We start from the raw sequence: 21,013 nt of genomic DNA, 5'->3' as shown, positions 1-21,013 counted from the left end.
GCCAGGATTGAGTCTGAGTGGTTATCGGGCTCCACACACTCATCTGGGTCGGTTGGTACCGTTTGATTGTTCTCCCTTTCTTGACATTGGCTTACATTTAAGGGAACTGAGTACAAGTTTCCAGTGGCAATGTAGACATGGTTTCTTGAGACATCAATGGATGGGCTGCTTCCCCAAATAGCAGCCCCAGCATATTCTCCAGTCTTTTTGTGGTTATCTGGTAACATAAAGGTCTGCCACAAGATTTTGCCTGAACGGACATCTAACTTGGAAAAGCTGCCACGGAAAGTGCAACATTGTTCAATGCTGAGACCTTCTTCTAATGAAGATGTTCCAACATAGAAACCCCTACAAATATCAAATGCAGCAAATATCACATGGGATGACTTAAATTTGGTGCCAATGAAATAGATAAATCCCACTTAACAATTATCATAACAAGTAGAAACAGAGTTTTACTGGTCAACCATTGAGAGTTTGGTAGAGTCTCACCAATAAAAAGAGGAGTTATATACCTTAAAACAAAATTTGCAATCATTTAAATAGACTAATGACCAAACCATAATCCTAATTTGACTAATTTTGGGCCAAGCCCATGTATTGAATTACAAAATTCATATTCTTGACTCTTGAATTATTAAAGAAAAACATAAAGTTAAATATTAATAATTCAAACCCAATCCATTAATTCTTGTCTCGTCCCACATCATTAGTGCTTCTGTTCAATGCATCGATTGAACGCTACTTAAATGCGAACGTGGGTTTTGGCTTTCTGCATACTTTTGCTTATTACGTCTTGTGTTTGCTTTATACCATAAATAAGAAATGTAACTGCCAAACATAAACTAAGATACCGGTGAGTGGTGTTTTTTTTTTTTTTTTTTTATCTGGTCGAAAGAATTTATTTCAAACATAACAAATTCTTTCCTAATTCGTTTTACTTCTAAATTCATATGGATAACCCACCACGTAGGCACGTACTATCCACTATGTGTTTACTTTTAATACGAACATTTGGTAAAAGTATATACAAGTTATGGTGATTGCAGGCAAGAATTAGAATTAAGAGGTAAGAATGAGTGATTGCTAACCCATTGTAATAAGTTCCGGACATGGTGATAATCCCTGATGCATGGCCGTCGAGCTGCGTTGACCAAACAAGCTTCCCAGTTGACCTTTCAACGGCAATAACAACGGCTGGTCCATAGATTCCAATGATAAGCAGGTCACCAGCAACCGTCGGGGTTGATCTTGATACTGTCCAGTTCACATTTGGTACAAAACCCGTTGCGTTAAGGCCTGTTAAGTTCTGCAAGTTCTTCTTCCATACAAGTGATCCATCGGATGTTTTGACGGCGTAGACGAAGCCGTTCCAGCTCGGGAAATAAAGGGTACCGTTGAAAATTGCAGGTGTTGCAGTAATATCTTTGCCTGCATAGAATTTCCACTTGAGTTGGAGATTGGAAACAGTTGCAGGGCTGATCTTGGTCTCCTTGTCGGCATATCTTCTATTATACAAGTCTCCACCATGATTCAACCAGTTTTGTTTATCTTCTTTCTATATAACCAATTAAACACCAAAACAAACTTACGTTAATAATTAGTATGACATCAAAACTTGTGATAGTTATGCATGGATGCGTGTGTTTGTGTAAGAGAGAGAGATTTACATGGGAAAGTGCAGTAGTAGCCATGAAGGTTAGGAGAGAAAACAGGCAGAGGAGAAAGAAGAAGCAACTGCCATTTCCATTTGAGCCGTGAGATGCCATTGAAGTGGAGTCCCAATCTGTTCTTAGTGTGTTGAACATCCGGGGAGTAGTTCTTATATAACATATATTAATTTGTAGCGTGTACTCCAAAGCTATTTCAACTTTGAATTTGAGTGAAACATCAAATCCTACATGTTCCGTGTTCTCATTTCCTGCCTAAAGTTATTTTTCCCTTTTTAGTTGTGACGTGATATATATAAAAGTAATTTATGATGTTTTGCGTTTTAAGTTATTATTTATTTTATTTTGAATAAAAGAGAAAATCAAAACCATTTCCAAATTAAACTAGCTCATTTAACTCTTAAGAATGAATTATTACAACATCAAATACCACAAGGATATATACGAAATGATACGATCCCAATCCTACAAAATTCGTGGAGCATATGACATATTATATTATTATGAATGTCAACTCAATTGGTGAAGAAATTGTCAAATAAAGCAATATCTTCCGGCTGATGTGTAATATATAGGGGATGTACAATTCGGACAAGAGTACTCATTATTAATTTAAAGATAAATTATATTTTTATTTTTATTCAAATTCAATATTGAAAGTATTGAATAACTCTATTAAGTCTCATTCATTCATGCAACCACCTCCAAATCACATCCGATTGACTTTTTTGTACTCGGATCATTTTATGTCAACTATCTAAGCTCCAGTTAAATTTTGACGAGAAAATTTATTTTTTTATTTTAACTCGCCACTTTTCAAAATCACCACGTATCAAACCCTCAAAATGCGGCAATTTTCTCTAGACTTTCCTTAAAACTAAGAAATCTACATTTTTTTTAATTTTTTTTTTTTATATTTGTACTATTGTGTATAACTTGAATTGTAAACTGCACACAGTAGTGCACCTTTGCCTGCTATCACTATCGTCTGAAGTTTGAACCATATTGCAATGATCTTCACATCATGAGATCGAAATTAAAGAAAAATAATTAAGTACACGTACAATAAATTTTCAAAGAAAAGGCTGAATGAAAAAGTGCATATTAACGTTTTTATATTTATTCATGGGAGGCAAAAGGCAAAGAGTGACGTTCCAGCAGTGAAGGATGGATTAAAAATAGCAAGATTAACCACGTATCCATTCCCAACATCTACACATCCATCGCTCACCGACATGCCGCCATACACGGTGGCTCCAGTTTCATAAGACCATAGAATTTCCCCAGTTTTGGCGTTCATTGCATATATGCATGGGTCCTTTTGGATGTGCGGATCCTGCAAAGAGCAACCCATTAGCCACAGTAACAGGGCCCACAGAGGTTGCATTGCTAGGATTGGCCGTGGACCATAGGGCTTTGCCATTGTCAGCATCCATTGCCACCCATCCACCGGCGGTTGTCATTTTCTCAGACGGTTTGAGAGTGAAGTTCTTGCGACCAGAGTTAACAATGTTGGTGTATAATCTTTTATTATCAGTGGCTGCTCCCCAAGTACCCCCTCCCGAAAGCCCGCCAGGTCCAGCTTCCTACATCAATATCATAAAGAAAATTGTGCAATTGATATCATATGAGAAAATAGTGGCAATGATATATATATTCTAAGATAGAGGTCAAGATTTAATCCATCACACGATAAGTAATGTTGTGATCGGTCCATATGATCTCAATCATTATTTTTGCTGGACTTACTGTGGACCAGATGAGGTTGCCATTATTGCGATCCAAAACCCATGCAAATCCACTTTTTTGCACAGCAGCAACAAGATCTAATTTTGTTTTATTCTTCTTTATGCTTAACATCAGTGGCGCCTCCCCGAAATCGGCATATCTGGGTTAGGACCTGCTGGACAATTCGGGGTTGAAAGATTAATTGTTACATGCAAGGAACCACACATCATAGCCTCCTAGTTGGTGAAACCATTTGATCTTGCCAGAGTGTAGATCAAGCGCCAGGATTGACTCTGAGTGGTTATCGGGCTCCACACACTCATCTGGGTGGGTTGGTATTGTTTGATTGTTTTCCCTTTCTTGACATTGGCTTACATTTAAGGGAACTGAGTACAAGTTCCCAGTGGCGATGTAGACATGGTTTCTTGAGACATCAATGGATGGGCTGCTTCCCCAAAAAGCAGCCCCAGCATACTCTCCATTCTTCTTGTGGTTGTCTGGCAACATAAAGGTCTGCCACAAGATTTTGCCTGAACGGACATCTAATTTGGAAAAGCTGCCACGGAAGGTGCAACATTGTTCGATACCAAAACCTTCTTCTAATGAAGATGTACCAACATAGAAACCCCTACAAAAATCAAATGTAGTATAAATATCATATGAGATGACTTAAAAATCTGTTGGCAATGAAATATTTTGGAAAAAGCTCATGAACCCTTTAAACTACTATTCAATTGATATGGAAGGAATAGAAACCCTACAAAAATCAAATGAAGCAAATATCACATCTATTGAACTATAAAATTAATACTCTTGACTTTCAAATTGAAAATATATATATATATATATATATACTAATAATTGAAACCCAATTAATTCTTATCTCGTCCCGCAATGAGGTGGTGAATGCGTGCTTGTCCCCGATTGTCTCAATTTGACCAAATGAGAGGCAAATCATGCAAGGTTTTTATATTATTTACGTTGACTTAATGATTGGTGCTGGACATGAGCTTAGATCTGAATATCCTTCCTTTTTTTTTTTTTTGCGTCAAAAGTATATATTTCAAACATAACAAATAAGTAAATTCACATGGATAACACACCACGTGTTAGAGCTGGTGGAGTTTGGTATTTATGCGTGTGCGTTCGAACAAGCTGTTTCCGACCGGATGGGAGAGTCACCAGAAATCAAACATGTCTGGACGGGCCTTAATGGTGTTTGGACAAGAGCCGAGAGCATTGATTTTTTGGCCATGTCCGGACAGTGCATTTGTGTTTCTGGATAGGCAGGGCAACGGGTTCACAAACTCTATACGCATCCGAACGGGTGGCTAGGCCGTTTGGACGTACCGCTTTAAAACCTATAATTTCTACTGCTGCCTTTTTAGACTATCGAATTATGTTTTTTTGAGAGCCAAATATTGACAGCAAATATCATAGAGAATAGTGGGATTTTTTATAGAGATTTTCTATAGAGGCTTCCTATAAAGGTTTTAGAGGCCGTTGAACAGTTTAATCAATGCTCTTATTTTGTAATCCTCCTTTAACGTTCTCCAAATAGTGAAATCTGCTGCAACTCTATGAACATAGCCCTTAGCGGTAAATCACATAAATTTTGCGTTTATGTGTAATTGCCGAATATTGTTATTCTGCGCTCTTTCTTCTTTTAGTGTCTCATGAATCTTGGCGGGAGAAAGTGATTTTATCCCACCAACAACACGTACTATCAAATGCTGTGTTTAATTTTAGTACGAACATTTGAAAAATATATATATATATATAAGTTATGGTTACAGGAGGCAAGAATTAGAATTATGCAAAATCTTAAGATAAGAATCAGTTGGTAAAATTGAGTGATCACTAACCCTTTGTAATAAGTTCCGGACATGGTGATAAGCCCTGATGCATGGCCATCGAGATGGGTTGACCAAACAAGCTTCCCAGTTGACCTTTTAAAGTACGGCAATAACGATGGCTGACCCATAGATTCCAATGATGAGCAGGTCACCGGCTACCGTTGGCGTTGATCTTGATACTGTCCAGTTCACATATGATACAAAACCCGTTGCGTTAAGGCCCATTACTTTCTGCAGGTTCTTCTTCCACACAAGTGATCCATCGGATGTTTTGATGGCGTAGATGAAGCAGTTCCAGCTTGGGAAATAAAGGGCACCATTAAGAATATTATGTTAATGTTATTTACTTGTTATTTACTTTCAAGATATTGGCTTTTATTTCAGGCTGCATCTTTCCTACTATTAAAGCCATACCTCTCTATAAATAGATGCTTTCGTATTCATTATATATTCTAACAGAATATAATACAATGTAGTCCATTGTGTGCTTCCGCTCTCTCTATTATTCTTCCGCTTCTATATCTCTCCATTATTTCAACATGCTATCAAAGCATTTTAACATGGTATCAGAGCATTATAATAGGTATCATTGTAAATTGCGGGTGTTGCAGTAATATCTTTGCCTGCATAGAATTTCCACTTGAGTTGGAGCTTGGAAACGGTTGCAGGGCTGAGCTTGGTCTCCCTGTTGGCATATCTTCTATTATAACAAGTCTCCCCCATGATTCAACCAGTTTTGTGTGCGTGAGAGAGAGAGAAAGAGCGCGAGAATGGGTGTGAGAGATTTACGTGGGAATCTGCAGTAGCTGTGCAAGCCAGTAGACAAAAGATGCACAGGAGAAAAAACGAAAACGACTGCCATATGATCTATGAGATGCCATTGAAGTGGAGTCCCAGTTTGTTCTTGGTGTCCTTTATTTATAACGTATGAGTAAAACCTACATGTTCATCAATGGCCACACTACATATCCCTGGCTAGTGGCTACGACATATATATTATAGTACAACTGTATGTACAAGCTGGTCAAATATTGCAAGGCTACGAATGATATTTTTGGATCCAAATCTCAAAATTCATAACATATATGTTATACTATGGGGTTAAATCACTTTAACCCCCTTAAATCACACGCGCGTTGTTATTGTCTTTGTTTTTGTTTTTCTTGATTTTACAACTGAAATCAAAACCAAATCCAAATTTGGTATGGTATAAAAAATTTTCAGAGTGTATTATTTTGTTCTCAATGGTCCCATGGCCCAAGGATTATATGCACATGGCCCAAATCCGTCAACCCCTTTTTCTTTTTCTTTTTTTCTTCAAACCGGGAGAAGGAAAAAAGAAATTAAAAAAGTGGTTATTCCCACTATTAATACAAACAGCAGCTAAAAAAAACAGACTAGTAATGGGAATGCTACCATAGGTCCTATTGGTATAGCAGCCCAAAAAGCGAGTTGATGTGTTATAGAATTAGCACTACCGGGGATTTTCAAGGTAGTTCAAATGCGAAAACATTGAAGAATATCGCCAATGATTGGAAGTAAATTCCAAATCCGTCCTCCTTGACCCAAACCCTACCTTATTAGGAAAAAAGAATCTGAATTAATACAAAACTGAGTTGATAAGTTTCTTCTTTGGACTAAGACTCCATTGGGCAACATTATTGTGGTAATGCTATACTGTGCTGAATCTTCCTAATTTGCTCCATACTCTAAGAAGCAAAAAAAAACAACTTCAATCCAATGGTCCTCCTCCCTCAGGAAAAATAGATGGTTTAGATCAATCCCTCCATTTGTCTTTTAGGTAAAACTTTAACAACGTTGTAATCATAATTCTTACGCAATATTTATATTATATCAAATATAATAAAATCAGTGAGGACCACATGAACAATTAATAATTTTCTTGGAAAAACTTCTGATAAAATTGATTGGCAGATCTGGATCTAACGGCCAATCTTCAATACCAAATACATATAACATTTTTTTATATTAAAAAGTCAACTATCCAATAGGTGACTTAATTAATAATTAAATAATGCATATGTTCAATTAAATTATCATAACCATGATTTTTGAAGTAAGCAATTTCTGTATTATTTTTCGTAAACAAAAGCTCATTGGTTAATCTGTCTGTATATTGTAAACCACGCATTTTCACTGTCCCCGTCACGTGCGACTGTCTGGTGACCACGTGACATAAGACCCGCACCGTGAGGGCCGGGTCAATGAAGTATCTATTTGGCTTTCTTTTTATATGGGAATCTTGACAAAACAGAGTAAATTAAATTAGAATTTGTGGGGACCCTCTTGAAGAAAATGAGAATTTTGTTGGGCCCCACGGCATCAACGATGTTCGCGCAATGGGCCTTTTAGCCCTTTACTAAGTCAAAAACAATTGGCTTTGAGGGAGCAAGGCGTTGCCTATATAGTCTCAATCCTTTTATCTGCTTCAATCCATGGCCTATAATCTCTCTTAAGCACAAAAACTCACTCTTTTCCGCGTATTTTAAGTAAGACCCATTTGATTTTAATCATTCTCAGATATCCAGAACGTGAAAACAGATCGATTGTCTAATCTGATTAGACTATTCTTTCTGAAAAAAATGTCCAAGATATCTGTGCTCTGTTGTTTCATCGTTCTAGCTGCATTTGGGCTTGTCAATGGCTATGCAGGAAAGGAACAGATTGGGTTCTATCAGCTGAAGAAGGGTAATATCTCTGTCAACTTGACCAACTGGGGTGCAACCATTGTCTCACTTCATCTCCCTGACAAAAATGGTATGTTCTCTGAATTTTAATGTTGGTTTTTCTGAGTAGTTTTTGATATTTGGTTCCTCCTCAAGAATTTCTGTCCCATGCTATTATTACTCTCCATCTTTAATCCGTTTTCGTGTTTCTTTTCAGGGAAGCTAGCTGATGTTGTTCTTGGGTATGATTCAATCAAGGAGTACCAGGTGAGTTTTTGCTTCATATGCAGCAATGTTTTATCTCTTTTTTTTTTTTTTTTTTTTTTTTGAGACGTGTTTATGTTATACGAAAATCTGAGACTATTTTGTTGGATAGATCCACATTGCCTCTCTTTCTCTCTCTCAATCAAAGTTCAAACAGAACTGTGATGGCAGTATTTGCAGTGCGTTTTGTCGTTTGTAAATATTTTTCCTCTAAATACTGATTAGCCGACCCACCTCGTGACCATATTCTTTAACTTGTTGTGGAAATTTTATTGAGGTGACAGCCCATATAGAAGACACATAATTTCAACACCCAATGAAAATGGAAAGTTTAAATTTTTACATTTTATAAAAGGTGGGAATTCGCATTTAAGGCTCCTTGTAATTAACTCTTCTTCTTTACTATAAAATTGGAGTAGAAGTTATGGTAGTAGGCACATTTATGATTTTTCTAAGGAAGCTATTTGACTTTTCCTGGTTGGAGCTTATTTAGCCGAGTTTGATGATTAGGAAATTTCAATTTTAGTTATTATTTTCGGTGGCTTTCTTATGTAACATTAGGTGCAATAACTTTGACTTTTCCTGGTTGGAGCTTTAGTGCTTAAAGTTTCCCTTGGTCACATGTATATGCTAGACTTTAAAATTCATGATGTATCTGATGCACTTCAGTGAGTCACTAACCGGAATGGAGATGAGATTTGATTTTATCAAACTGGGTTTTTCTAAATTTTTCTTAAGCAATAAGGGTGTTTGTGGGGATAGAGGAGCATTCTAGCAAAGTCTTGGTACTCCCTCATGCAATTAGAGCCTACTGTTGTAGGCTAAGCCCATTGTAGTTCTTATTCCTAATATTTTGTTTTTATTTTTGTTTTCTTTTGCCAAAAAACTGACAACTTATTGCAAATTTTGCAACCTCTCTAGAACGATTCATCATACATCGGTGCTGTTGTTGGACGGGTTGCTAACAGAATTGGAGGCGCACAGTTTACTTGGAATGGAACCCATTATAAACTAGTTGCAAATGAAGGGAATAACACACTTCATGGTACATTATTCTCATTTGGTCCCCTTCTGCCCCAGGAGAGAAAACATTTGTTAAAATTTGATTTTTTCTATTTGTTGCAACGGGTTGCTTATTTGATCATTTTCATATATAGGTGGCTCTCGAGGATTTAGTGATGTTGTTTGGAAGGTGAGAGCGCATAAGAATGAAGGTCATGCTCCTCGCATTGTTTTCTCCTATCTCAGCCCTGATGGCGACCAAGGCATGTAACTCTTTATTTCTACTGAACTTTACCTCCATATCTGCTCTCTCAATTCTTATATCAATGAGAGAATGATACTTATAGACATACATAAGAATGTACAAAGTGATGGTTGTCTTTTTTATTTAGACAATCTCAAATAATGAGCTGGTGAACCATTCTTTGGTTGAAAATAAAGAACCCCACTTGTTTTGTTACGGATTGTCTTGTATGTTCTGCAGGGTTTCCTGGTGCTCTCTTTGTCATTGTCAGCTACACGCTCCTTGGGAACAGCCAATTGAGTGTAACAATGAAAGCCAAAGCTCTAAACAAGCCTACTCCAGTGAATCTGGCTCAGCACACATACTGGAACTTAGGTGGCCATAATAGCGGCGATATCCTTTCCAATGAGGTCCAGATCTTTGGATCCCGCATCACAGCTGTTGATAGCCATCTTATTCCAACTGGAAAACTTGTTCCCGTGAAAGGAACACCCTATGATTTCCTCAAACCCCACATCGTTGGTAGCAGGATTAAAAAGCTACCAACTGGTTATGATATCAACTATGTGCTTGATGGGCGGGCTGGCTTTAGGATGAAGCCAGCAGCAGTGGTGCACGAGAAGAAGTCAGGAAGGGTGTTGGAGCTGTCAACAAATGCTCCAGGTGTGCAGTTCTATACTGCCAACTTTCTCAAGGATGTGAAGGGAAAAGGTGGATTTGTGTACCAACCACACGCCGCGCTATGTTTGGAGACTCAAGCATTTCCTGACTCAGTCAACCACCCCAATTTCCCATCTACAATTGTGAGTCCTGGATACTCTTACAAGCATTACATGCTTTTCAAGTTTTCAACTAAACCTTCATCTTATTAGTCATAGATAACAAGAAAGCCTTACAAGCTTACACGCTTTTCAAGTTTTCAACTCGGCCTTCATCTGATTAGTCATAGATAACAAGTTTAACCTTGTGAATGACACATCAAGAGATGTCTGTTCTTTCCAAGCTTGAAGATTGAATCGTTCGAGCTTGTGTAATGGTTTTTTGTTGGGTCTTCCAATGCTTCAATAATGCTTTTGTGTTCTAGCTATACAGAGGATATTGTATTTGAACACCGGCTTGTTATGTCTTTGTGGTTTGGAATCTTGTTATAATTTCATTTTTGGTCTAAGTAGCTAATCTCTTAAAACTAAGTTTGGTTTTGGTACTTGATATTTCTTAAGTACCAAATGATAAAGTTCAAGAACTCAAATTCCCCTCTATATAGTTACTAGAACTTTGGATGAGACCCAAGATTTAATCTAACTAGATTTACCAATGCTTACTCCACAATAATCTAAACATTATCTTCTGCTCGATGTCAACTGTAGCATATCCATAATTTGTTTTCAGTTTTTAAGGACCTGTGGCATTTTTTTTTTTTTTTAAAAAAAAAAAGAAGTTATTTTTGTAATTATTATTATTTTTTTTTAAGGACATGTGGCTTTTTTGGGGGTGATACATGGCATTCTGTTAGTTTGGGCTAACAGAATGTAATAGAGGTATCAAGTTGGTATTTTTCGATAACTCACGTACTATTTGTGATACGATTTGTATCCTAGGTGAGAAAAAATTAAAAAAAGTGAGAACATTGGTACTAAAAAGGTAATTAACTTGAGTTTTTGTTTTTTGTTTTTGTTTTCTTAAATAAGCTTATTTTATTTTATTTTTTTTATGTTTACACTTTACCCCCGGAAATAATTTATGTTTACACTTTACCCCGAGGGTATTTTTGAACTTTTTGGTTGAAAAATGTCACATGCCACGCACGTGACTTGGTTTCCGTCAAAAGTGACGGCAAAAATAAACGGATGGGTTTTTTTGTTAACGTCTGAAACTTGGGGGGGTTTATGTCACTTTTTAAACATTGGGCGCCAAAACGTAAATGCGTGGATACTTTAGGGGGTAAAGTGTATTTTTCCTTTTTCTTTTTTTAAGTCCTATATCACATCTTTTAATTATTCGAAGGACAGAAATTTTGGAAAATTCCTCCGACCTAATCTAATAGCCAAGTGTGATCTCTCACATATTTTTTTTTTTAAAGGAAATTTCACTTTAGATCATGAGCTACTGTGCGTTTTGAGAAGATTCCATAAATTTCAAAAACTCTCAAATTTAAAAATAATAATAAAAAAGGGTTATTAAAAAAAAAAAAAAAAAACCACGGTGACCTAGGCGGGTCTCGGCCAAAGACCCACCGTGGGTTTGTTGTGGGTCTGGCTGCGACCTTGCCGTGAGTCTGGCCGAGACTCAACCGTGGGTGAGCAGAGCTACGCTATTATTCTTTTTCTTACTATAAATTATATGGATTTTGTATTTTGTATTTTGTATTTTGTATTTTTTTTTTTTCAGTGTTGCCTATTATTCAATAGAAGGTAGAACTAGACGTACAGAACAAATGTCTTTCCCAGTATTTGTTCTAGTGGGGTTACGTTGCCAATTCTATTTGAATCGATTCGTGCATTTTTGTAAATATACTAAATAACAACTTTCACAGTGAAATTTGTATGCAATGCCGAGCTTTGACCAACTTATTTGCATCGAAAAATATACCAAAAGAAAAGAAAAAAAAAAAAAAAGTTTTCACATTTATAGTAGTTTTTATTTTTCTTCTTTTTACATGCAGAGTTGGCCTATACCATAAAAATTAGTAAAAAAAATATGATGTTTATAACTTTGGAGTAGTGTCACTCAAAATATTAATGGGAAGACATCCAATAAAACTCCTCGCTTCATTATCGACATCATTTTTTCAAAATGTGATGTTACATGAAATATTAGATTAACGTCAATCACCTCCAAACCATCTGATTGCACATATATTTTCCTTGTCGCAATAATAGTATTTGCATGCCTAAACACTAAACCAAAGTCTCCGCCTATAAAAAAAAAAATGTGTATTTCGATAATTTCTTTCTCAAAAGAAGCCTTTACGTGCAATTTCACTATGGCAGCTAATGAAACAAAAAATATATATAGTTGGATCAGGGATGAAGCTCAATTATCAAATGCTTGTTACTTGTATCATATTATTTGAATAACTTATATGAATAAAAATTGTTGTGTATGAGAATTATAATGCCATAAAAATTAAATGACCTTATTGGTTGTACCATCTTTTTATTTTTATTTTTATTTTTTTTTATCATATTACATGCACATAAAAAAGAAAAAAAAAAATTGCATCAGCTTTATCTGGCGGAGCTGAATGCCAGACCCAACTTGACCTGGCGTCACCTGAGAAAACGATTAATATCCAAATCTGTACATCAAAAGGAGGACGAGAAGAAGAAGAAGTGGGATGGTTGTGCTGTTATCTGCTTCTTTGGTCCGAATACCCAAACAATTCCCCTGTTTTACTCTCAATTCAGGTTATTCCACTGCTCGACATTACCATTTCTCAACTGCCTCAACCCCCATGTAAATCAATTTCATCTACCTATATTTCATGTCATTCCAAGTTACTCAAGTTTTCCACGTCCTTTCTCGTTCAGAATTAATGTTTGTTCAGTCGAATAATATTCGCAGATAAATGGAACTTTTTCAGATCAAATTCATTGGTCAATTATCGTTCATCGAATGCTAACAATTACAAGGCAACCCAGTTGTTGCAACGCTGTTCTTGTGTCGCAATGTGTGCTTCTCATTCCTCTTTGACGACGTCGTCTTTTGGGTCGTACGAGAAATTGAAGACGGTGTGGATTTGGACAAAAAGCAAAGAGGTCATGACGGCCGCCGTGGAGAGAGGATGGAATACCTTCGTTTTCTCATCCCAGGATCGACAACTCGCCAATGAGTGGTCTTGTAAGCTCCTTATGACCCCCTCTTGTTCTTTTGTATATCTACATTACGATTAGCTTGTGAGCTAATTTTATATAATTGTGTGCTCTATGCTTCGTAGATCAAAATAAGTACAAGAAAAAAATTGGGTACATTGCTGTGACCCATGTGAGGATTTTGGTGGTTTTCACTATATTTTTGTCAAAGCATGAGTCATGTTAATTTTGCCAATAATTTTATCCGACTTTTTTAGTTTTTAATTTTGGTTATGGGTTTTCAGCAATCGCCTTAATAAGTCCTCTGTATATTGAAGAGGGAGGCATTTTTGATGGTGAGAATAGAAGGGTTGCCACAGTTTTTGAGGTTTCAAATCCACAAGACTTACAGCAGCTCCAACCCGCAAATGGGCAGGCAGAGAATGTTGTTATCAATTTGCTAGATTGGCAGGTAGGCCTGTTGCTGACTGCTTAGGATAATTCACATAAAATTTGTTTCTATTTTCTTGAATTGGCCTTCAAGTACTGCATATCAACCACCCATTGTTATTTGTGGAGTTGTTTAAGCTAAGTTAAAAAGAAATCAACTTTCTCTAAAACTGTGGATATCTGTAAAGTCGGAACAATTCATTTTTTAGTAAGAGCATTGAATATTGGAAATTGATGCAAAGTCTTTGCTACTTGGTCCATGACTTGGAAGATACCTGGTATTGTGTGAAGTTATATAATAATTCTTGATCTCGTTAAAGATGACAACATGCTGAATCACATTTTCTCTAAACTTGCTTTTGAATTAATCAACAGAATCCTTTTATTACAATGACTTTGATGGAAACTTCTTAGCTTTCATTTTACATGCCTGTCTTTGTATCCGGAGATAATCTTGCTTTTTTGCGTGTTTCGTTGCTTCTAATCATTGAACCTAGTACACTTTCCATTATACAGTCACACCAGCTCATCTGCATTATATGGACCATATTCATGGATGTTTTGAGCACAAATATAGTCTATGCTGCACTTTTTGTTTCCAGCACCTTCCAGTTAACCTATCCCTGTACCTGCCATTTTCAATATAAAGCACTTCTGAATTGGTCACTGATTTTGTGTTTCTAAAGGTAATTCCTGCAGAGAATATTGTTGCTGCATTCCAAGGCTCTCAAAAAACAGTTTTTGCCATCTCAAAAAATCATTCTGAAGCACAAGTCTTCCTTGAGGTATAATTTAGATGCTCTAAGATTAGGATCAGCAACTGAGCTTCATATGTTCGAAGAGATGCTTCAGTTATCAAAATTGTCAATTTGGCTCTATAGGTGATGCATCATGACCTCCTTTCAATATTCATTTTCTGTGTTTGCAGGCCTTGGAGCAAGGTCTGGGTGGAGTTATTTTAAAAGTTGAGAACACTGAAGCTGTTTTTCAGCTCAAGGTAATTTGATTTCTGATAGGGCTTGTTAAGTAGTAAAGTGTGGCTTCTTATCATATAAAAGTTTTCAGGACTATTTTGACAGAAGAAATGAATTGAGCAATCTCATGAGCTTGACCAAAGCTACTGTAACTCGAGTTCAAGTAGTTGGAATGGGGGATCGAGTTTGTGTGGATCTTTGTAGCCTCATGAGACCTGGTGAAGGACTTCTGGTATGCTTTTGTTTTCTCGTCTATAATTTGCTCCTCGCATGACTTATTATTTGTTAGAATTTATGTTGGCATATTCAGTGTCAAAATTGGGTTAGTTGTAAACCTTTAGTTGTAAATTAGTTTTAATTTTGAAGTGTTCTTCAAAAAGTTTCCACTTCGTCACTAAAATTATTGTGTTTGATCTCTTTATTGCTTTACTTAATTTTGGTGATATTGTGTGTGGTTGAAATATTTTGTTGGTTGTGATTATGGGAAAACATGTATTCACCCCCTTAAGTGTTGTTTGGGGTCGATGGGCAAATTTCACTATTGAGCTAACTGATTGGAATGCCGTTATATTATGATCTGTGTTCCTTAGGTTGGATCTCTTGCAAGGGGATTATTTCTTGTGCACTCAGAATGCTTGGAGTCAAATTATATTGCAAGCAGGCCTTTTCGAGTTAATGCGGTAAGTTTTGGCTTTGAATTTGTTAGAGATGATATTTCAATGAATTGTTTTTCATGGTAAATCTTGGTAAGTACTCTAAACCCAATGGTTTGGCATATCAATCCTCAAGTTAATGGTGACCCATTTTAGTACCTTTAACTTATAAAGCTTCATTTGATTACTTCAACTTATCATGCTCTACCATGGTTGTGCAAAACTTGGGAACTGACAGAAACGCAAAAGTATATCATTTTTATTTATATTACTTTTCATACCATTTATAATGAGTCTACTTGGTTCTTAATGTTTTAGGATCATGTAAAATTCTTCATTGTAGTTAGTGATGAACCCTTTATAAATTTTGAAGTTGTCTTCAAACTCTGTAGAAGTGATAAAATCTTGTTTTTCTCATGCGTGTACTAGTATCATATATTTTACCCATTCTGAATATTGTTAAGCATTATGAGGTCATTATGACAACAGAGCTTGTCACATGCACATATGCTACTCTTTTTTAGCTGAACTGCGTCTAGAATTATATGCCTCATTTTCTGTAATTCTTTGATGGTGAATAAGGGATGCAACCGTGAACAACCACTTTTTTTTTCCCCCTGAAAATAGGACATTTTCCTACCATTTGGTAAAGCAAAGGAAATTATTCCGTAAACAAATAAATATTCCAGTCAGCCACAAATAGTAGTTGAAAGTTGTCAGAGCCATTTCCTAGGTGACAGTTTAATGTCCTTATTATTATTCAGCCTTGCTTACAAGTATACTTTCGAACTGTACAGGGACCAGTACATGCCTATGTTGCCATTCCAGGAGGAAAGACTTGCTACCTTTCTGAGTTAAAAACGGGCAAAGAGGTCATAGTAGTTGATCAAAAAGGCCAACAACGAACTGCAATTGTTGGGCGAGTGAAGATAGAGACTAGACCACTCATTCTTGTTGAGGCAAAGGTTTGTGTCTTAAATTGGACTGAGAGAAATAGTTTCATAACACTTAATCAAGTGAAGTTTTCTTAGTTTCTCAGTGACTGAAAAATGTAAGATAAAAACACTGCCAACCCCCTCCCAACATCCCACAAAACACTCAGCCTTGTATCTCTCATATGTTTGAATATCTCCTAACCTTGCTTTCCCCCCATATTCTAGATTTGTGTTGCTATTATGCCCCTGCAAATGCTATTGCATAATTTTTCCGGGAGAAAAAAGTTCTTGGTTGGATATTGCTTTGTCATCTAGCTAATCTTTCATATCTCCTAGAAATTGTAATATGTCTGAAGTTGTTGCTACTATAATAGACCTAATTGGTAATACTCTTTTACAATCTATATTCTGCTCTTGCAGAGAGATTCAGAAAACCAAACTCTTTACAGCATCCTTCTACAAAATGCAGAAACGGTTGCCCTTGTTTGTCCTTGCCAAGGTTTTTTTCTTTTCTGAGTTCAACAACTGGTTTCTAGTTTGTCAACTTTCTTATTTCATTGTATTTTTTTTCCTCATATGATAGGGTTGAACCTTGATCCCATCTTCTGCAGGGGCTGGGTTACAAAAAACAGCAATCCCTGTGACCTCACTTGAAGTTGGAGATGAAGTTATACTGAGATTACAGGGAGGGGCACGTCATACAGGAATAGAAATTCAAGAATTCATTGTGGAGAACTGAAATTGCAGAAGTATATTATTTTTAATCATATTGTTCTTCATACCATTTTTCTACTTGCTTTCCAATGTTTAATGAGTCTACAATCTTATGCCTCATTTTATGTATCTTCGACAGGGAGCCCTGCTTCGAAGAGCAAGTTTTGCAGCTAGTCCCGCGACTATTGAAAAAACTACTGAAAATGCTGTGTAATTTTTTTTTTTTTTTTAAAGCACCTAAATCAAACCCATTTCCCAGATGATTCCTTGGAAATATTGTGGGACAATTCCAGTGAAATTCTGCAATTCGACGGATGCAATGGAACGAGAATTATTAAATTTTTCCAAACCAAACCTTGACTTTCAGTCCTTATGTCTCCACACACTCGCAATCCCTCTGTATCTTTCGCATGGAAATGTCCCAAGTCGTGTGAACATAACAATCAGCCCTTTGCATTGCCCTCATCAATCATACTCAAAAGGAAATTTCCAAGATGGTTTCAGGGAAGCAGCATACGGGTGGAAAATTTGCAGTTCCATAGGATTTGAAAAGACAAGAATTTCCTTGTGTTTGCCTCATATGGGACCTGTAAATTAATCATGGCTAATAGTCAAGTCATCCAACGACCATGCAAGTGGGAGGAAATTTCCAAGATGGTTTCAGAGAAAGCATAAGGGTGGAAAATTTGCAGTTCCATAGGATTCGAAAGGACAAGAATTTCGTGAGAATTACGTTGGAAGTCATTCATTCAACGTCAACACAACATAATTGGTCTGAACCTTCACTCCCAGTCCACAAAGTCTGTCCCCTCTATCTTTCTTATTAAAGTGTCCCGAGTAATAGATGACAATCAACCCTTTTGTGATTGCCCTCATCAGTCATACACTTGTAAACATGGCATCCTCCGTTTTCGTTTCCATTTCCATTGTGGTCTTAGCATGTATGCTGTTGTGTGGAACTTATTTGGATAGTGGAGCTCATTTTGTGGGAGCATCTGAATTATCAGCACTACAACTAGAAGCAAAGGCTCTTCTGGAGGCGGGATGGTGGAGTGGTTACAGGAACAGCAACGATACCTCAACTCGTTGCAACTGGGCTGGTATTACTTGCAATGCTGGTGGAAGCGTTACAGAGATTCACTTGACTAATAATCAGATCTATCTAGATAAGTTAAATCTCAACTTCTCTTTCTTCCCTAATTTAGTCCGTCTTAATCTATCCCATAATTATTTTGGGGAGAGTATTCCACTTAAGATAGGTACTCTATCGAAACTCACTTTTCTTGATTTGTCTAGTAATTATTTTCATGGGAGTATTCCACTTGAGATAGGTACTTTATCGAAACTCACTTATCTTGATTTGTCCAACAATAATCTTGAAGGGAGTATTCCACTTGAGATAGGTACTCCATCGAAACTTACTTATCTTGATTTGTCCAACAATAATCTTCAAGGGAGTATTCCACTTGAAATGGGTACTCTATCGAAACTTACTTATCTTGATTTGTCCAACAATAATCTTCAAGGGAGTATTCCACTTGAAATGGGTACTCTATCGCGACTCTCTCACCTTCATCTGTCCAACAATAACTTGACAGGTACGCTGCCTCTTTTACTTGCAAACCTCACCCAATTAGTGAGGTTTGACATTTCTTTTAATCAAATCACTGGTTTCATCCCTGAAAGATTGGGAAATTTGAAGAACCTGGTTGAGTTTCATTTGAATGAAAATAACTTCATTGGACCAATCCCTTCATCTCTTGGGCTTTTAGTTAATCTCACGGGTCTGGATATGCATGGAAATCAAATCAATGGTTTCATACCACCAGAATTGGGGATGCTAAACAATTTGCGCTACTTGGACCTAAGCAATAACAAGCTCATTGGTCCAATCCCTTCGACTCTGAGCCATTTAAGTATTTTGAACCTTTCAAGGAATCAAATCAATGGTTCCATACCATCAGAAATGGGAATGCTAAACGATTTGGCCTACTTGGACCTAAGCAATAACAAGCTCATTGGTCCAATCCCTTCGACTCTAGGCCATTTAAGTATTTTGAATTATTTGGACCTTTCAAGAAATCAAATCAATGGTTCCATACCATCAGAAATGGGGATGTTGAAGAACTTGTTCAAAATGGACCTTTCCAGGAATCAAATCAGTGGTCCAATCCCTTCAACTATAGGCAATTTAACTGGTTTGCATGCTTTGATGCTTAGTGCAAATCAAATCAATTGTTCCATCCCGGTTGAAATGGAGAATTTGAAGAATTTGGATCTTTTGTTTCTCGATCAAAATAATCTCACCGGCAATCTTCCCTTTTTTTTGCCTTATAGTATGAGTCACAATTTGTCATATAATTCGTTCAATTGTGCAATTCCATGTGAATATTATTATAATGCTTCTTCACATTATGCATACGACATGTTAATTGGCAACAAGGATTCATGCAATGGTAGCTTCAAGGTTTTCCGTCCTTGCCCTGAGTTTTCCCCGACTACTAACAAATCAAGAATAACCAAACTAGAAATTTTGGTTCCAATCGCCATTTTTCTTGGATTCATAGTTCTTGGCGGCTTTCTTCACTCGAGATGCAAGGTTAAGAAGACCCAGTCTAACTCAAAAGAAACAAAGAATGGGAACTTGTTCTCGATATGGAATTACGATGGACATATTGCATATGAAGATATCATTGAAGCAACCGAGGACTTTGACATAAAATATTGTATTGGAACAGGTGGTTATGGCAGCGTTTACAAAGCAAAATTACCTGGTGGCAAAGTGATTGCCTTGAAGAAACTTCATCGATTGGAGGCTGAGAATCCAACTTTTGATATGAGTTTCAAGAACGAGGTAAAAGTGTTAACAGAAATTCGGCATCGAAATATTATAAAACTTCATGGGTTCTGTTTACATAGACGATGCATGTTTTTGGTTTATGAGTATATGGAAAGGGGAAGCCTATTTTGTGTCCTGAGCAATGATGTTGAAGCTATAGAATTGGATTGGAGCAAGAGGGTGAACGTCATCAAAGGCACCGCCCATGCCTTATCCTACATGCATCATGAATGCATTCCAACAATTGTTCATCGAGATATAACAAGCAACAATATTTTATTAAACTCGAAACTAGAGGCTTTTGTCTCTGACTTTGGCACTGCTAAACTCCTTGATCCTGATTCCTCCAATCAAACATTAATTGCGGGCACTTACGGTTATATTGCTCCAGGTGAACAATTCTTTTGTTGCTATAATTTATATGTTTATTTATTTATTTTTCTCAGTCCTGCCTATTATTTTAAAACATTGAACTCGACAAAGTGGAACAAATGACTTTCCCAATATTTAGGATTGCCTTATCATTTACTATTTGAATCAATTCATGCGTGATTGCAAACAACCACTTTCACTATATAATTTTAATGCAATGGAAAGTTTTGACCAACTTCACTGTATTAAAAATTAAAGATTAAAAATTTAAAAAAAAAAAAAAGAAAAGAAAAAGAAAGGTTTCTACATTTTTTTAATAATAATAATAATAATAATTTATTTATTTATTTATTTTATTATTATTATTTTTTTTTTTTTATGTAGAGTTGGCCTATACAATGAAAGTTACTGAAAAATGCGACGTTTATAGCTTTGGAGTGGTGGCATTGGAAATATTAATGGGAAGACATCCAACGGAACTCTTAACTTCATTAGCATCACCGTCTTCTCAAAACGTGATGTTACATGAAATATTAGACCAACGTTTGCCACCTCCAACTTATCTGGTTGCACAGGATATTTTTCTTGTCGCTGCAATAGCATTTGCATGCCTCCAAATCAAACCAAAGTCTCGGCCTACAATGAAATACGTGTCTCAAGAATTTCTTTCTCGAAAGAAGCCAATAGCCAAGCCTTTACATGCATTTTCACTATGGCAGCTAAGGAACCAAGAAATATATATGGCTGGATCAGGGGATGAAACTCAATTATGAAGTGCTTGTTATTAGGTTGAGTATCATATTGTTTGATGAACTTGTACGAATAAAAAATGTT

At 36.5% G+C, this 21,013-nt stretch overlaps 4 protein-coding genes and 1 pseudogene across 8 annotated transcripts in view; 3 read left to right on the top strand and 2 right to left on the bottom strand.

Annotated features, from left to right (window-relative positions):
• The window catches only part of LOC132180354 (uncharacterized), a 3,969-nt gene extending 2,244 nt beyond the window's left edge, over positions 1-1,725 (bottom strand). The window contains exons 1-2 of the mRNA XM_059593146.1: positions 1,671-1,725; positions 1,092-1,558 (exon numbers count right to left, since the gene is read on the bottom strand). Coding sequence (XP_059449129.1) covers positions 1,092-1,558; positions 1,671-1,694 — 491 coding nt within the window. The 5' untranslated portion in view covers positions 1,695-1,725. The remainder of the gene's footprint in view (positions 1-1,091; positions 1,559-1,670) is intronic.
• Positions 1,726-2,793: 1,068 nt separating this feature from the next.
• On the bottom strand, positions 2,794-6,116 carry LOC132182188 (uncharacterized; annotated as a pseudogene).
• A 1,542-nt stretch (positions 6,117-7,658) lies between these two features.
• Positions 7,659-10,641, top strand: LOC132181148 (uncharacterized). Its single transcript, XM_059594235.1, has 5 exons — positions 7,659-8,032; positions 8,159-8,208; positions 9,127-9,250; positions 9,363-9,470; positions 9,692-10,641. Exons 1-5 carry the CDS (start codon positions 7,858-7,860, stop codon positions 10,321-10,323), a joined length of 1,089 nt encoding a protein of 362 aa, XP_059450218.1. The 5' UTR covers positions 7,659-7,857; the 3' UTR covers positions 10,324-10,641.
• Positions 10,642-12,696: 2,055 nt separating this feature from the next.
• On the top strand, positions 12,697-17,313 carry LOC132180980 (uncharacterized). Of its 5 annotated transcripts, XM_059594001.1 has the most exons (11): positions 12,697-12,907; positions 13,035-13,291; positions 13,548-13,714; positions 14,379-14,477; positions 14,621-14,689; positions 14,758-14,898; positions 15,257-15,346; positions 16,117-16,284; positions 16,675-16,753; positions 16,866-17,003; positions 17,108-17,313. In XM_059594001.1, the coding sequence occupies exons 1-10, from the start codon at positions 12,789-12,791 to the stop codon at positions 16,991-16,993; spliced, it is 1,317 nt and encodes a 438-aa protein (XP_059449984.1). In that variant the 5' UTR covers positions 12,697-12,788; the 3' UTR covers positions 16,994-17,003; positions 17,108-17,313. The 5 variants fall into 5 exon arrangements, with proteins under 5 accessions (XP_059449984.1, XP_059449985.1, XP_059449983.1 ...); XM_059594002.1 differs by having other exon boundaries at positions 12,697-12,858; positions 13,016-13,291; positions 16,866-17,313; XM_059594000.1 differs by having other exon boundaries at positions 16,866-17,313.
• A 550-nt stretch (positions 17,314-17,863) lies between these two features.
• On the top strand, positions 17,864-20,979 carry LOC132182187 (probable leucine-rich repeat receptor-like protein kinase At1g35710). Its single transcript, XM_059595374.1, has 2 exons — positions 17,864-20,198; positions 20,564-20,979. The coding sequence occupies exons 1-2, from the start codon at positions 17,864-17,866 to the stop codon at positions 20,950-20,952; spliced, it is 2,724 nt and encodes a 907-aa protein (XP_059451357.1). The 3' UTR covers positions 20,953-20,979.
• The last annotated feature ends 34 nt before the right edge of the window (positions 20,980-21,013 follow it).

Source organism: Corylus avellana, chromosome ca5 (assembly GCF_901000735.1).
Source record: "Corylus avellana chromosome ca5, CavTom2PMs-1.0".
NCBI classification, from domain to species: domain Eukaryota; kingdom Viridiplantae; phylum Streptophyta; class Magnoliopsida; order Fagales; family Betulaceae; genus Corylus; species Corylus avellana.
The sequence above is the reverse complement of the archived record's forward strand: the minus strand, read 5'-3'. Positions and strand labels throughout refer to the sequence as shown.

Bases quoted from the DNA above. Each gene is read 5' to 3' on its own strand.
- LOC132181148 (XM_059594235.1), top strand. From the start codon at position 7,858: ATGTCCAAGATATCTGTGCTCTGTTGTTTCATCGTTCTAGCTGCATTT. The intron at 8,209-9,126 runs GTGAGTTTTTGC...CAACCTCTCTAG, and splicing joins ATTCAATCAAGGAGTACCAG to AACGATTCATCATACATCGG. The intron at 9,251-9,362 runs GTACATTATTCT...TTTCATATATAG, and splicing joins AGGGAATAACACACTTCATG to GTGGCTCTCGAGGATTTAGT.
- LOC132180980 (XM_059594001.1), top strand. From the start codon at position 12,789: ATGGTTGTGCTGTTATCTGCTTCTTTGGTCCGAATACCCAAACAATTC. The intron at 13,715-14,378 runs GTAGGCCTGTTG...GTGTTTCTAAAG, and splicing joins TCAATTTGCTAGATTGGCAG to GTAATTCCTGCAGAGAATAT. The intron at 14,478-14,620 runs GTATAATTTAGA...CTGTGTTTGCAG, and splicing joins AAGCACAAGTCTTCCTTGAG to GCCTTGGAGCAAGGTCTGGG.
- LOC132182187 (XM_059595374.1), top strand. From the start codon at position 17,864: ATGGCATCCTCCGTTTTCGTTTCCATTTCCATTGTGGTCTTAGCATGT. The intron at 20,199-20,563 runs GTGAACAATTCT...TTTTTTATGTAG, and splicing joins TTACGGTTATATTGCTCCAG to AGTTGGCCTATACAATGAAA.